At 39.2% G+C, this 17,083-nt stretch overlaps 2 protein-coding genes across 27 annotated transcripts in view; one reads left to right on the top strand and one right to left on the bottom strand.

Annotated features, from left to right (window-relative positions):
• The window catches only part of BMAL1 (basic helix-loop-helix ARNT like 1), a 114,651-nt gene extending 110,569 nt beyond the window's left edge, over positions 1–4,082 (top strand). For all 17 annotated transcript variants that reach the window (XM_064288403.1, XM_064288402.1, XM_064288401.1 and 14 more), the window contains 2 exons: positions 2,571–2,673; positions 3,412–4,082. In XM_064288403.1, coding sequence (XP_064144473.1) covers positions 2,571–2,673; positions 3,412–3,572 — 264 coding nt within the window. In that variant the 3' untranslated portion in view covers positions 3,573–4,082. The remainder of the gene's footprint in view (positions 1–2,570; positions 2,674–3,411) is intronic.
• Positions 4,083–4,908: 826 nt separating this feature from the next.
• The window catches only part of BTBD10 (BTB domain containing 10), a 73,221-nt gene continuing 61,046 nt past the window's right edge, over positions 4,909–17,083 (bottom strand). For 2 of the 10 annotated variants that reach the window (XM_023550829.2, XM_023550828.2), the window contains exons 6-8: positions 13,925–14,122; positions 11,171–11,281; positions 4,914–5,952 (exon numbers count right to left, since the gene is read on the bottom strand). In XM_023550829.2, the coding sequence (XP_023406597.1) occupies positions 5,642–5,952; positions 11,171–11,281; positions 13,925–14,122 (620 nt within the window). In that variant the 3' untranslated portion in view covers positions 4,914–5,641. Of the gene's footprint in view, positions 5,953–11,170; positions 11,282–13,924; positions 14,123–17,083 lie in introns of all 10 variants that reach the window. The other 8 variants (XM_023550826.2, XM_023550827.2, XM_010592218.3 and 5 more) reach the window with 6 other exon arrangements.

Here is a 17,083-nt window from a genome sequence, read left to right as displayed (position 1 = left end):
TGTGCTGACCAACACTGTGTTGAGTATTGTCCTTCCCTTCACCTAAAGTAGTTCTTGTCTACTATCTATTTAGTAAATACACCTCTCTCCCACCCTCCCTCCCTCCCTCCCCCCTCTCGTAACCACAAAGGAGTGTGTTTTTCTCAGCTTAAACTATTTCTCAAGATCTTGTAATAGTGGTCTTATACAATATTTGTCTTTTTGCAACTGACTAATTTCACTCAGCATAATGCCTTCCAGGTTCCTCCGTGTCATGAAATGTTTCACAGATTCCCCACTGTTCTTTATTGATGTGTAGTATTCCACTGTGTGAATATACCATAATTTATTTATCCATTCATCCATTGATGGGCACCTTGGTTGCTTCCATCTTTTTGCTATTGTAAACAGTGCTGCAATAAACATGGGTGTGCATGTATCTGTTCGTGTAAAGGCTCTTATTTCTCTGGGATATATTCCAAGGAATGGGATTGCTGGGTCATATGGTAGTTCTATTTCTGGCTTTTTAAGGAAGCGCCAAATCGATTTCCAAAGTGGTTGTACCATTTTACATTCCCACCAGCAGTGTATAAGAGCTCCAGTCTCTCCACAGCCTCTCCTACATTTATTATTTTGTGTTTTTTGGATTAGTGCCAGCCTTGTTGGAGTGAGATGGAATCTCATGGTAGTTTTGATTTGCATTTCTCTAATGGCTAATGATCGAGAGCATTTCCTCATGTATGTGTTAGCCACCTGAATGTCTTCTTTAGTGAAGTGTCTGTTCATATCCTTTGCCCATTTTTTAATTGGGTTTTTTTTTTGTGGTGGAGTTTTAGCAGAGTCATGTAGATTTTAGAGATCAGGCGCTGGTCAGAGATGTCGTAGCTGAAAAATTTTTCCCAGCCTTTAGGTGGTCTTTTTACTCTTTTGGTGAAGTCTTTAGATGAGCATAGGTGTTTGATTTTTAGGAGCTCCCAGTTATCTGGTTTCTCTTTGGTATTTTTAGTAATGTTTTGTGTTCTGTTTATGCCATGTATTAAGGCTGCTAACGTTGTCCCTATTTTTTCCTCCATGATCTTTATCGTTTTAGATTTTATGTTTAGGTCTTTGATCCATTTGGAGTTAGTTTTTGTGCGTGGTGTGAGGTATGGGTCCTGTTTCATTTTTTTGCAGATGGATATCCAGTTATGCCAGCACCATTTGTTAAAGACTCTCTTTTCCCCAATTAACTGACACTGGGCCTTTGTCAAATATCAGCTGCTCATATGTGGATGGACTTATATCTGGCACTTGTTGAATTTTGATGTAAAGAAGAATACCACAATTATCTGAAAAGCTATTAAGATACATCAAATACTTATCTGTGAGAAGTCAAGTATTTTCTTCAGGTACTTCAACCAAAACAACATATCACAACAGAAGCAGATAAGAAAACCACTGTCTTCTATTAAGCCAGACATTAAATTTGCAAAAATATAAAACAATGCTATTTTTACTAATTTGTTTTGGAGTTATTTTTTCATTAAAATGTTATTTATGTTAACTTTTTTTTTTTAATGCATTCTTTTGTATCGATAAATATACCCTACATAAACAGAAGTTCTTCGGAGTCCTCAGTAATTTTTAATCATGTAAAGGGGTCTGAGAGAACTGCAGAGATAAAGCAAGTTGTGATGCCACCTACTGGCAAGTCCTGAAATCACTGCCTCTCCTGAAATCCCAACCCAGTGCCGTCGAGTCGATTCCGACTCACAGCGACCCTATAGGACAGAGTAGAACTGCCCCTAGAGTTTCCAAGGAGCACCTGGCGGATTCAAACTGCTGACCCTTTGGTTAGCAGCCATAGCACTTAACCACTACACCACCAGGGTTTCCTTCTGACATCCAGCAGCCACAAAACAGCTCAAATACTTCTCAGAGGATGTTCTAAAATGAGACAGGCCGGGGAAGGAAGCTGAGGGATGGGGAAAATTGGGAAGAAGGGGGTAGGGAAAGGGATATATTGAGACAGAATTAGAGTTCTGCTTTTGATGAGGTGCTTTTTTAATGCACCTCAGTGGCCTTTTAAGAAAAGCCACAGGTTATTGTGGTGTACCTGGTGATAAGAGATTTACTCCTAGTGTGTTCTTAATTTGTGACTCCTGAGAGCTGTGTCTCTTCACGCTTATTAACAACCCCACTTATTGCTTCTTCAGCAACATCTGTAGCTGTAAGATGTTTTACTCCCTTGCAGGAGAATTGCCCAGCTGGGCTCACTGAGGTTTAGTTCTTGGCCTTAAAGAAACGTGGGCAGCATGATCCGAGGTAATTGAATGCTTCTGGGATTTTATAGAGTCTTTAAATTGCTTGTGTGGGTTGAACTGAATGAACAGAACAGTCTGAGGGTGAGGTTTTTTCTTACTCTGACCATTCCCAACACTTCCTTGTTTGAAATCATCCAATAGGAATCTTCCAAACTGAAGCCATTTGAAGTTTTCCTCCCACCTTCCTCTTCCCCACATTTCATTTTCTTGGTGACACTGCACATGATATTTATTGAAAATACATTTGTGTGAATGAAAAATTTCAAACCTTTCTCCTTTTGTTTGTAGATTTTGAATGGAGGGACCCCAGACATTTCTTCCAGTGGCCTACTACCAGGGCAGGCCCAGGAGAACCCAGGTTATCCATATTCTGATAGCTCTTCTATTCTTGGTAAGTGGCATCATTATTCATCTCATTGCCCTCAGCTTGCAAAACATCTGGCATAAAGTCAGCTTTAAGAACAGAATTATACAAAGCTAGTTCTAATTATATTTGATAAGAGCAAAGTAAAGCTTTAACATTTGTTAAAATCTCTACTTCAAAGTTTCCTTTAATGGTTGAATTCTGGTGGGGGTCCAAGTTTGTCCCTGGACCTTAAGAGGAGGCTACAGAAGCCTGGACAGGCTTTCTCCCACAATGTGGGACATAATCTCTTCAGGTGGAGAGCCGCTGAAGGTTCAGAGGTAAAGCCTAGGAGGATCAATAAGCATTTCAGAGTATTAAAAGTCATTAAGTGATGAGAAGTTTGCTTTTCTCCATCCCATCCATCTTTTCCTCTGCTTGGCTTTCTAGATGGTTTTTTCCTTATCTCTTCCTTCTTATTTGTCTTTCTGTAACCCATGCTCCTTAATTGGTTTTATCAGAATATTAAATGAGGTCAACTCAAATGCTTTTAATATTTATTGCATTTTAAGCACTTTGTTCTTATTTTTTAAAAGTTGGTTATTTCCTCTGAAAAATGCCAACATTGGAAAACAGAAATTACGGCAATACAGCGCTAAGAAGCAGTGTCTCTCACCCTAACGTTAAATGTAACTTTCTTAGTAAAAGCGCACTTAGGAGTTGCTTAATAAAGTTAAACATGCTTTAGTATTTTTGATCACTGATCAGTCTTTATCTCCTCCACAGGTGAGAACCCCCACATAGGTATAGATATGATAGATAACGACCAAGGCTCCAGTAGTCCCAGCAATGATGAAGCAGCAATGGCTGTCATCATGAGCCTTTTGGAAGCAGATGCTGGACTGGGTGGCCCTGTTGACTTTAGTGACTTGCCATGGCCGCTGTAAACACTACATGTTGCTTTGGCAACAGCTACAGAATCAAAGTGCATTACTGGTGGAGTTTTACAGTCTGTGAAGCTTATTGGATAAGGAGAGAACAGCTTTTATGTACTGTCTTCATAAAAGCCATCTCAGAGCCATTGATACAAGTCAATCTTACTATGTGTAACTTCAGACAAAGTGGAACTAAGCCTGCTTCAGTGTTTCCTCATTATTGATTATTGGGCTAGCTGTGGATAGCTTGCATTAATTGTATATTTTGGATTCTGTTTGTGTTGAATTTTTTAATCATTGTGCACAGAAGCATCATTGGTAGCTTTTATATGCAAATGGTCATTTCAGATGTATGGTGTTTTTACACTACAAAGAAGTCCCCCATGTGGATATTTCTTATACTAATTGTATCATAAAGCTGTTTATTCTTCCTTGTAAGAATTCCTTACTATAAATATGGGTTAAAGTATAATGTATTAGACAGTTAAATATTTTTAATAAATGTTTCCCTTGTTCTATAAATACTGTTCACATTGCAAATAATTAGAAAAAAATCCTACATGCTACAGGGCCGGATCATCTGTTTTCTACAATAGGTGTTTAGGGTCAATCCATGCCAGTCACATTTGCAGTGTCTTTCTGGCCTTCATATCAGTTCTGGGACTTGCCTGATTTCCCTGTGCTACTAACTTAGCTGTACTGTTATAATAGTTAATTTCAAAATTGTTGCGATTTTAATTTATGTGACAGCAAAGATGTTACTACTTAAACACAAATTTCACATCCTCTGAAATTATAAATTCAAGTTCAGATATAACAAACTGGCCTCTCTACTACTACTGGCAGTTGTGTGGCTTCAAACAATGAGTGACCCCAGCCCCCAAACACCTATTTCTGATTCCTTTTTGAACTGGGCCACAGAATATTGCCATGAATAATTTGCATGAGTATGCACAGCAGCATGGGAAAAGGGCTGAGCTGGTGTATGAAACTGGCCCTGAAACTAGGGGTTACTACATGATCCAGTAAAGTCATTTCGCCCTTCATATCAGGTTGGACTAGAAATGCTCTCTTTTCAGCTCTGATACTGTTTTGGGTTTATAGTGTATTTATCGTTAGGGAATCTAAGTGCCTCATCACACGTATACCAAATCGGAGTCCCCTGAACTGATATTTGATTTCAAGTTATGCTGACACCAACAAGACAGAAAATCTGCTAATCATGAGGCTAAAAAGCTAGGCGTGGTGGTTATAAAGTTGGTCGGAAACATTAAAACAATGGAATTTTATTTTGATGCAAAACTCGAGTTTACAATCATTTAATAAATGAAGAGCAAACACTTCATTTTCCTACCCTATAACTCTTAAGGAAAAAAAAAAAAACCTCATTAGTAAATAAATATCTGAACAGATTAAGGGTAAGGCAGACTGGATAATAAACCACCTCTGATGTTCACTCCCTGCATGTGACTCGCTCTGAACGGGTGAAAACAGCACTGGAGAGATCTGAACTGCTAAGATACGGGCATGGAATCTCATCCTAATCATTCAGATAAGCCCAATGATAAATGCTCATCAGTGGGCAGCAAACTACACACATCTTACCGGAGGGACACTTGGATAGAAGCACTTAAGTTATACTGTGCATCACAACTATAAAAATGGCTTGAATAGCTCCATTTAACCACCATTTATAAAGTGCAACTATATAATATCCAGCGTTTTCCCTGGGGTGTGACCAGTATCAGTCTAGACTGAAGGTACCCCAGCTGCCAATTTCCACCACTTCTGAAAAGATCTAGATGTGTGAAAAAGGACTGTCCCCATACAAAGAACCAATTTCACAAACCTACTGGTAAACAAATACATTTATGTAACTGGAACCTCAGGATGCTAGAGTTGTACTCAGTTTAAAAAACCATTCAGCTACCTTTGGTCTTTAAAAAAGCCTACACTGCAATATCCTAAACATTTGTTATGTGCATCTCACAACGAACAAGAGTGGCCTTGCAGTGCAGAATGAGGAGAGTACAACGTCACTGTGAAGAGGAACATGCTATGGTTTCAAAGGAACATCAGCATCACAGCATTGGATTCTGTCCATCAGGATCAAGGTCATTGTTGCCAGAAGGGGGATGGATAGGGAGACTATCCAGCTCATCCACCTGTGGAGTTGGATGCATGACTACCAGCTGGTCCTGGGGAATGTCTGCGGCAGCTGCTGCAAGGTTGGTAATAGATTTACTCTTTACACATTGAAAGTCTACATGCCGACTCTTTCCTTCTTCCTTCTCCCAGGACATTCGAATAAAGGGTCTTTGGACATAGTTGTAAATCACTTCTGGACGGCCCCCAGGCCTTTTCTTTACTTTTTCTTTGTAGGTAGGATATCCTGGAGGAGAGAAAGTTTTTAAAAACTGAGCATTTCTCACCCAATTTAGCCTAGAGAATTTTTCGACCGTAAATCCTGTACAAATGGAAATTAAGGAAGGAAAACCAACATTCCATCCACCTAATCATCAATTCAAAAACCAGAAACCCAAGTCCTACTGATGTAATTCACATCCTATCAGCTACTCAGTACACCAACTGCTAGAATACATTCTTAAAGTGGGAGTATGAGGGGATGGGTCTGCAATACAATGGTCTGTAATCTGGTGCAGATCTTGGGCTCTCGCTGTGACATCCTTAATATCCCTGGACCCATTCCCTTCACAGATTATCTGGCCTCATGACTACAACTTACTGTCACATTAACCTTCTTTCCTTAATCCTAAATCTCCTCTTTATATTGTTCTGGGTTTTTTCTTTTTTTTTTAATTACAAAGATCTGTAGAGCTCTCCAGTTCCACTGGTTCTGGGTATTTCCCCACCTGAGTCAGCAAGGCCAGTATTTTAAGGAAACCTAGTGGTGTAGTGGTTAGAGAGCTACAGCTGCTAACCAAAAGGTTGGCAGTTCAAATTCACCAGGTGCTCCTTGGAAACTATGGGGCTGTTCTACTCTGTCCTATAGCGTTGCTATGAGTTGGAATTGACTCCATGGCAATGGGCTTGGTTTTTTGTTTTTTTATATCATTTAAAGGAACCCTGGTGGTACCGTGGTTAAACTGATTGGCTGCTAACCAGAAGGCCAGCAGTTCGAATCCACCAGCTGCTCCACAGGAGAAGGATGTGGCAGTCTGTTTCCATAAAGATTTACAGCCTTAGAAACCCTATGGGGTGGTTCTACTCTGTCCTATAGGGTCGCTATGAGTCAGAATCAACTCGGTGGCAATAGGTTTAGTATCATTTTAATATTATTACTCCCAATCAGGAGCCCTAGTGGTACAGTGGTTAACAGCTTGGCTACTAACCAAAAGGTCAACAGTTCGAATCCACCAGCCACTCCTTGGAAACTCAATCAAGAAGTTTACTCACACTGGCAATTTCAAAGCAGCTTTCTCATAACTACACTTTCTTCCTTTGGATCATACTCACTGAAAAATAACAACCAGTAAGGACAATCCTATTCTTGGAGAATTTTTAGTTATTTACCAGTAAGGCAATTTCTCCTAAGAGAAATTCCTTCCCTCCTTTCTATAGCAAGAATTTAGACCAGAATTTAGAAATTCCTTCCCTCCTTCCTAGAGCAAGAATTTACACCAGGGGCTGGCAAACGTTTTCTGTAAAGGGCCAGACAGTTTTATGGGCCATACGGTTTCTAGTGTAACGATTCAACTCCACCATTGTAGAATGAAAGCAACCATAGGTACACAGACTTCTAAGTCGAGCGTGTCTGTGTTCCAATAAAACTTTATTTATAAAAATAGGCAATGGCCTGGATTTGGTCTGCGGGCCACAGTTAGACAACAGTTAAAATCAGGAAAAGACAGAAGAGCTTCACATACTAGGGGCTCAATTAATGATTACCGCATACTGGAATGTTTGTAGGTTTCACTGGTAGCTACTATATTTAGCCATGTGTGGAGTATGTTGTAGAAGTGAGAAAGGCATCAGTAGGGCTAAAAACCTTCTAAAGACCTTGCTTAAAAACTACCAATTGGTTTCCCAATGCTTAAAGGAGAAGGTGCATACTCCGTAACATAGTGTATGAAGCGGCTTTTTTACAACCTGATTCCAGCCTATTTAATCTCCCAGTAATCCTACAGCTCTCAAATGTACTGACCACATTAAGCTTTGCTTGGTGCGTTTACACATACTTTTCTGTTGACTGGGTGTCGTCTCCACCCCTCCCCCCCCCCGGCCCGTCCCCCCCCAACCTCTGCAGCTCCAATCTGTTTTCTCCCTGGCTAAAACATAAAGACTCCCCACAGACTAAGCTAATCATTTACTTCTTTGCTCCATAGCACTACTACTGTAACAATACCTACAGCACTAAACTAAACTGTGATTGCCCTTTTGAATGGCTGACTCTCACCTAAATAGTGAATTCCTGCATGGCAAAGACAGTGTCTTTGTCTCTGTATTCCTGGTGCCTAACATACACTGCAGGTGCTAAGCAAATATTTGAGCAATGAGTGTAATGATCAGGGTATCTCAGCTGTAAGTGATAACCTCTCCCTGGATATCCGAGTAACATTTTTTTCCCTTAAAAATAAGGGAAAATACTTGTAAAAGTGGAAGAAATGCTGCTAAGACCAGTTAATTTACAGACTATAAAGTCATCAAGTACTTTGGGACTATCACTGTACAGAATAATGGAGCATAAGTGAGGCCACGGAAAAGATTTTTACAACTGGATTGCTAAGTCAGACACATATGAAAAGATAATCATAATACAGCCTGTCCCCAGCTTCCAGATTTACCAGCCTATTCATTCAGCACGTGATGGTTTAGCAGTTATCGTGATCAAACAACTGTAATACCAGAGTGCTGCCTTAAAGACGTTTATGGCCTATCACGGGTGATGAAATTGTTCATAAAGTCAAAGAACATCCAAAACAGCAAATGTATGCACATAAGATAAAGTGTTAAGGCAATGGTGGAGGTGTAAAGAATTCAGAAGAGGAACGAAGAAAGCCAAAGATACAAGGATAATATTAGTTCAAAGGACTAATGGACCACATGAACCAATGCCTCCATCAGCCTGTGCCCAGAAGAGCTAGATGGTGCCCAGCTACCACCACCGACCACTCTAACAGGGATCACAACAGAGGGTCCCTGACAGAGCTGGAGAAAAGTATAGAACAAAATTCGAATTCACAAAAAAAGGTGAGACTTATTGCTCTGACAGAGACTGGAGGAACCCCTAAGACTATGGCCCCTATACACCCTGCTAACTCAGAACTGAAGCCACTCCCAAAGTCCACCTTTCAGCTAAAGATTAAAAAAAAAAAAAAGATTAGACAGGACTATAAAACAATCACACACATGAGGGATGTGTATATGAGACCAAATGGGCAGCAGCTGCCTAAAAGACGAGAAGGCAGGAAGGGAGAGGAAAACTTGACAAATGGACACAGAAAACCCAGGGTGGAATGGGAAAGGGGGAGAGAGCTGATACATTGTGGGGACTGTAACCAATGTCACAAAACAATCTGTATATACATTTCTGAATGAAAAACTAATCTCCACTGTAAACTTTCACCTAAAACACAGTAAAATTTTTTAAAAATTCAGAAGAGGAACAAGTCAGAAAAGGTTTTTTTGGAGGCCTTGCTTTCTGAATCTTAATGGGTGAGCAAGGCTGGGATGTGAAGGAACAAGGGGGAGAGCAAAGTAGGTAAAGAGAGTATTAGTCAAAGAAGAGAATGGCATAAGATAAGCTACAGGGGCAGAACATATAAGGTATGTGAAAGAGACCCTGAGGCAGTCCGATTGGAGTAGAGGATCTGTACTGTAGAACAGGGGGAGGTAACATTAGAAGACAGATTCAAGTCAGAACAGAAGGAGCTTAAATAAATTAAAAGAAAAAAAAATTTTTTTTTCTTTTAATTTATTACACTCTATTAAATGAAGAGAGGAGCCCTGTTGTTACAGTGGTTAAGAGCTATGGCTGCTAAACCAAAAGGCTGGCAGTTCAAATCAACCAGGTACCCCATGGAAACCCTGTGAGGCAGTTCTACTCTGTCCTATAGGGTCACTGTGAGTCAGAATCAACTCAACGGCAACAGGTTTGGGTTTTTGATTTAAATGAAGAGAAGCTCGTATTTTTTTTCAAGCTGATTTTTATCTTGCAGATAAAATTTTGCACATATGTCCAGAATGACAGAACTGGGAAACCCAGGCTTCTGAACCTTCAGTGATAAGAGCCAGTCCTCCCAATTGTCCTGCCATTCCTGTCCAGGGATGCAGAGGGTAGAGTCATTCAAAATCCCATCTAATTAAAGACTTCATCACTTAGTCCTAGACTCCCTGTAATTCAACAATGTTATTTCAGGTTTTCTTTCCGTGAATTTTTGGATCTAAGTCTCAGTCAAATAGTCTGACAGAGAGAACTTTCCATTGAGCTTGGGACAAGGTTCCTTATGATGGGAGTGAGGCCATCTCTAATACGGTCTGCTGGATAAAGCAGCAAACCACCACAATCCTCAACTGCCTTTAGAACCCAGCCTTGAGTGAGAGATGTTATTCCATTAAGGGACAGGTGGAAAAAAAAAAAAGGAATCTTTCAGTGGAATTGTAGTATGGAGAAGATTTAGGCAAGAATTGCTTATGCTTTCCCAGCTGCCACCCAGAACATTTTTTTGTTTTTATTTTTGGTTAACACCTACCCCACCCCCCAGCTACCTGCTTATAATTAAGTAGAAAGGGCTGAAATCTAAATGTGAACATGGTACTACAGAAATAGAATCCCTCCTCACATATCCAGGCTCTACCCCGTCCTCCCAGTGTCCCTTACACACCAAGCCAATCTAGCTCCCACGGAAGTCAACACATTTAGTACTCTAATAATTGGATTTCTTTTGAGGAACCTGGGTTTGGGAGGAGCCCTGGTGGTGCAGTCGTTAAGAGCTAAGACTCCAAACCAAAAAGTCAGCAGTTCAAATCCACTAGCTGCTCTTTGGAAACCCTATGGGGCAGTTCTGCTCTATACTATACGATTACCATGAGTTGGAATCGACTCAGTGACAACAGGTTTGGGTTTTTTTTTTTTTTTTGGTTTAGAGTAAGGAGGGTGCAAAATACATTAGTCTTTAATGTAGGAAATCTGGAGATTTCTGAGAAATGCAAAGACTGAAATAGCATATTCAGTACCGTTTAGAGATAAGTACCATTAAGGTAAGGAACCCTGGTGGTACAGTGGTTAAGCACTTAGCTGCTAACCCAAAGGTCAGCGGTTTGAACCCACCAACCACTTCACAGGAGAAAGATGTGACAGTCTACTTCTGTAAAGACTACAGCCTTGGGAACCCTATGGGACAGTTTTACTGTCCTATAGGGTCACTATGAGTCAGAATCAACTCAACGGCAACAGGTTTTTAATGGTCTTCTATGTGTTGTCTCAGATAAAGGACACTGATTTTTATTATTTATAGGTCTACTCATAAATGGTCAGCAATCATTTGCAGACTCTCAGAGTATTCAAACAGTATTCTACATGGAATCCAATTTTTTTTAACCTTGTTTTCTCAAAAGAAAACTAACAGAAAATAATGAAGACGTCTTACCTTCTATTCCCAATCTAATCTTCTTAAGACCCCTCTCCTTCAGAACTGATTTGGCCACATCTCTGTTTTCAATGTACTTGAAAAATCTATACAATTTTGTGCTATAAATTACTGGAAACAAAAACACAAAAATATTTTCTAATTAAAATCAAATCATTTAGAGAGGAAGTTAAATTTATCTTGGTCATCAAAGGGGGCTGACAGTTAAAACCCCAAATTATAGATGGATGCAGTGATGCCAAAGGATGACTAGCCAACATGACAGGACAATTCAGTACAGTTAATGTATAAGCAAATGTCTACTTAGGTTGAAATAAGAAAAGCTTTGATAACCAGTCAGGTAACCCAATCCATAGGAAGAATCTCCCAAAAGATGTATCACATACAGACTTATTGGAATGGGATTTGCCCCAAGTTTCTTCAAATAAAAGAACCAAAAGAAGACATCAGTATCACATCATTATCAAGCAGGCAAAGTAAAGGACTGTGCTATGCCTAAAAGGCCTAGTCTGGAGAAAAAAACTGCCTCGTCAAAGAGTACTAAACAGATGTATTTTACATTTCATGGATTGAGCAACTATTAATAATTCCCCCAAAAGGTAAAGACCCTCCCCACAAACTGTTTTCCATTCAGGCGAACAGCCCCATTTAATACTGATGTTAAAACCGGCAGATTCGAGCGTGTTCTGCCCAGGTTAGTCTGTTTAGAGCAAACTGGCTTTGCAAAGGACAGACATTCCACTGACAACATGTTGAGTCTTCCAAATGTGCTGGGAACTTCAGGGAGTTAGACTGATGGACCTTCCTCGCCTTCTCTTTGTCAGGTGGAGTTATCTCCCTTAAAAGGTGAACTGCAAAGGTTTTTTCAAAAGAAGAAAAACACACTCACAAACCAAACATGCTGGTTTATAAGAGCCAATAAAAGGAAAATACGTATACAGATGCTATTCATGGGGTAAATTTCTGATTATTCTTAAGATTACTAGTTTTTCAAGACAAAGATTTTTTGATGTCTCAGAATGGATGGTGTCACAAAGTCACAGTTAGGAAAATCAGGCTGAAGAGCTCTATCTCCTCAAATGAATCCTCTTCAAGTTGAAACATCTTGAAGCAAGATGAAATGTATTTTGACAAATTAAGTAAAAATGCTTTCAGTCCTTTTAAGCTTCAAAGCTTAAGATACTTAAGATAAAACAAGAAAACAAAAACTGAAATGGAGAGTTCAATAGTTAAAAAGGAAAAACCAGGTCTATTATAATTCCTATATCACTGTACTGTCATTTCTATGTTCTATGGTTGGTTCCACTCTCTTGAAGTCAAACATTTTGAAAAATATGAAGTATAAGCTTGTCCATTCCTCTCTCTTAACAAAAAATAATTTAGTATACTTCTTTTGATTTTTGGTAATCCTTAATTTTTCCTGTATTTTATTCATTTTATTCCACATACTGTTATAGAAAACTATCGTTAGCAAAGAGCCTAGAACTGAATATAGCAACAGAAATATCTGTCACTACAACCACCTACAAAAGAATCATAACAACTTGTTTAAGTACATCATTCAAAGGAAGCATCTCAATGTACCATATTTTTATGAAAATAAGGAAATGTAAAAAAAAAAAAAATGGCACAGCGCTGCTTAGGAAAATGCCTCACAAGGGAGGTATGGTTGGCAAACAAACAGAGAAGGCACATGTTATTTATGTAAATATATGGTAAACCCTGCAAAGTGCTACCATAATTAGTGTTAAAATAACGTTTTGGAAACCTTGAGAAGTTACAAAGAATACCATTTGGAATTTGTTTTGCTTTTAGAAAAGGGTAAGTAAATGGACGAATCAGAGGGTAAGAGGTTTTGCTACCTTTCTACATTCCTATACTTTTCACTTAAACCCTAATTCTTGAGTCAACAGACTGGAGTATATAGGATTATATCAAGACATTGGACTACTTTATTCAGTTCCTCAAGTCATTCTTTCAATTCTCTCCTCTTTTCAGTCTATGAAACTGGTCAAAAATACCCCATTAGGTTCATCAAGGAAAACAATTACAAGATAGATTTTTAACAACAACAACAAAAAAAAATCAAAAAGCTCTCATCAGAAAAAGTTTGGAAGTGGAAAGAGAAAAAAAGTCATTGCTGCTCAAGATATGCTATTTTGGTCAGAAATATCTAAAAGAACTATAGTTCTACAAAGCTTTCTGAAGGGTCAGAAACACATATTGATATTAAAAAATGACTACCTTGGAACTTAAAGTTACCTTCAAAATCAATGAGTTGAACCGTCTCATTTTATACACACACAAAGAAAATTTTTTTATTTTCCTATAATAAGGACATCTACTCTCCAGGATGCTTCTAAATACAAAGAAAAAAAATCCATCAAGATCCAGATACTCGACAAAGAGCAAATGGCGAGGTGGGCGAACTTTTTCTGTAAAAGGACAGACAGTAAATATTTTAGGCTTTGCGAGCCATGAGGTCACTGTTATAACTACTCAACTCTGCCACTGTAGCACGAAAGCAGCCATAAGCAAAGTGTAAATGAAGGGGTGTGGCTGTGTGCCAATAAAATTTTATTTACAAAAACAGGCAGCGGGCTGGATTTGGCCCAGAGGCTGTAGTCTGCTGAACCCTGGTGTGTGGTAAGAGTTCAATGTACTTCCTTTATAAAGACTGTCTTTTGATTAATATTATAAAGGAGATAATTTGTGATGATTTAAGAGAGAGGGAAAACATGCCACGATACTTACTCTGTGAATACTCTTCTCCCATCTGTGGTGGGTACTCTTCATCCCAATCAACCACATCATCATCTGTAAGCACCACTATGTGGCATTCTCGTTCCCCACTCTGGGCACTAGCTACCATGAGAGGGAGGATCATTTCTTCCAGATAAAATTCAAACTGTCTACGAGCACCATCATTTGATAACTCATGCATTAGGGCACCTGAAATCAAAGCCATAAAAATATCTTCATTATTTTGGAAGGCTGATAAGTAAACAGCAGAAGCAATGCACACACACACACAAAACAGCAAATTAGTTCAACATCTACTTTGGGACACTACAGGCAACACAGTAGTTTTTCTTAGGGAAGAGTTGTCACAGAATTACAGAATCTTCTAGCAAGAAGGGCCAAGTAATGGCATCCACCGCAAGCCTCTATTTTACGTATCATGAAGTAATTTAAGGTTACAAAACAAATCAATTTGCAAAATCAGAATGAGAACCCCATTCCTAGCCCAGGGTACTTCTCAATATATCACGTTGTCTTCCATGAATATATGCAATTATGATATGCACAAATATATCTTAAAGATACTTTTTGGATAATCCATAGGAACTAAAACAGCTCCCATATTCCATCCCCCGCATGTTCTCTTCCTCAAAAAAAGAAAATGTTCACAAAACAGCATTAAGATTTCAGTGTCAGAAGAGAGATGAGAAGAAAAAGGTCAACTGGGTTGGAGATAAAGAAGGTAACAGAACAAACTACAGCATGATGCAGGAATTCCACAGCCAACTTGACCAGAGAATTGAGAGGGCTGAAAGATACACTTCATCCTCCTTAGGTATAAACATAATGAACAATTTCAACTTCCCAACTACACAGCTACAAAGGTACCGGTACTGATCTAACCTTTCTTCTTTTACTCCTATTTTAATGGTAATTCCTATCTTCTACCTAAGGCTCCAAGGCTCCGCCGTCATCACAATTATTGCTACTGCATCAGCCAGAGGGAGAAGCTGAAGAAGCAGGTGTGTGTGCCCAAAGGAGAGCTTTTTTCTCTGCAACATGCTGTCTCTACAATTATTACATTAATAACAATATACGATGTTTAATAGAATAATAAATGATTTGTTAAATAACTAATAATCTACATTATTATTATATAGCCATGTCTCTTTCTAGGCTGCCATTTCCTATTATCGTTTTTTAAAAAACTCCCTTTATAGTCAAACTTCTAGAAGTTTTTTTTTTTTTTTATCTCAACACATTCTCTTTCCCCCAACTTCGCAACCAATTTCAATCCAGCTTCCACTCTCACTATTCCATAAAACGGCTAAGGTCTCCAAATGGCCCTTATATTGTTAAAGACAATGAACACTCTTTGGTCCTTATCTTATTCAATCTCGCAGCCGGGTCTCATGCACTGGACTCCTGGAAACTTTCTCATCCCTAAGACTCTCTGGTACCGTTATCCCTGGTTTTCTCTCTCTCTGGCTGGTCTTCCTTAGTCACCTTTGCCAACTGTTTCTCCTCCAGCTGTTTACTAAATATTGGTGTTTCTCAGGACAATACTAAGTTCTTCTCTTTTCTCACTCTATGCTGAAAATTCCCAAATTTATCTCTAACAGTCTGTTTTCTACATTCTTAAACACATGCTATCCAACTGCCTTTTGGAAATCTCCACCTGGATGCCGCCTCATAGGCACCTCAAACTCAATATATACAAAATTGAACTTATCACCTTTGCCTCTTTCTGCAGTGTTTCTCAAATCAGTAAAAAGCATCACCATCCACTGAAGTTCTCAGAATCATCTCAGAACAGTGCCAGGCAAAGAATAGGTATTTAAATATTTATAAAGTAAATGAATTCTTGATTCCTCCCTTACCTCTTAATTCAATCTTCTTTCCTATCAAGTCCCATCATGTATGCCTCTAAAACGTATCTTGAATTGGGCCATTTCCCTCCCTGGCAGATGATATTTACCAAAGATGGCAGCAAAATCTTCCATGTCACAAGCTCTCCTGCACTGTGACTTTGCCACTTCCCCATAAAAGGTGGAGTCTAATTCCCCTCCCCTTGAATTGAGGCTGGTCATACTGACTTCCTTGTAAACAAGAAAGTACAGCAAAGGTGACAGTGCATGATTTTGGAAGCTAGGTCAGGAGAAGCCTTGTGATTTTTGCCTTAGTCACTGGAAATGCTTGCTCTCCAAGTACTCCCTCTATAAACCAAGTCTCTAGGCTTTGAGAAACCTGAGAACCTATGGAAGTCTACATGTAGGTACTCTGCTCAACAGTCCTAGCTGAGCCCAGCCTTCGAGTCATTTCAGCCCAGGTGCCAAACATGTGAGTGAAGAAGCCTCCAGCCTTTAGAGGCACCCCTAGTCCCTCAATTCTTCACAGATGAGGTCCTGGACATTTTGAGGCAGAGATAAGCTACCTCTGCCGTGCCCTCTTCAAATTCCTAGCCCAAACAATCAGTAAGCATAATAAAATGGTTGTAGTTATGCTACTAAATTTGGGATGGTTTGTAACATAGCAATAGTTAACCAGAATACATTCAATCCCCCCGATTCTGCCCGCCTTGGTCTAAATCATCGTTAACTCTCACCTGAACTACTGCAAAACCTTCTAATTACATTTTCCCAACATTTGCTTTTACCCCTCTGTAATTCATTTTCCTCACAGCTGCCAAATCTAATTGCATGTCTCCTCTAGTCTAAACCTTTCATAGCCTCTACTATCCTTAGAATAAAAACCCAAAATCCTCAACTTTGTCTATAAAGCCCTGTCACGTGAAATAGGAGGTTAGAGGTCAGTGTTTACAATCTTTTTTTAAAAAAAATTCCATATATTTTAGAGAGAGAGAGAGAGACAGAAGCCATATTTCTCCCCTGAACTTCAGGTATGGATACTCAATGCCCCACTCAACACTGCCACTTAGATGTTTAATAGGTAGCTCAAATTTAATATGTCTAAAATCAATTTTCTAAATTTCTGCTCCCCATGAAGACTCCCGCATCTCAATTAATGGCAATCCCACACTTTCAGTTCATTGAAGTCCTCTTCTCTTTTTCCTATTCCACATTCAATCAACAAGCAAATCCTGTCAACTCTACCTTTCAATAGGTCCAGAATCTGACCACTTCTCACTGCTTCCACCCAGATCCAAGCCAC

The sequence above is a fragment of the Loxodonta africana genome, chromosome 7 (genome assembly GCF_030014295.1).
Source record: "Loxodonta africana isolate mLoxAfr1 chromosome 7, mLoxAfr1.hap2, whole genome shotgun sequence".
Classification (NCBI taxonomy): domain Eukaryota; kingdom Metazoa; phylum Chordata; class Mammalia; order Proboscidea; family Elephantidae; genus Loxodonta; species Loxodonta africana.
The sequence above is the reverse complement of the archived record's forward strand: the minus strand, read 5'-3'. Positions and strand labels throughout refer to the sequence as shown.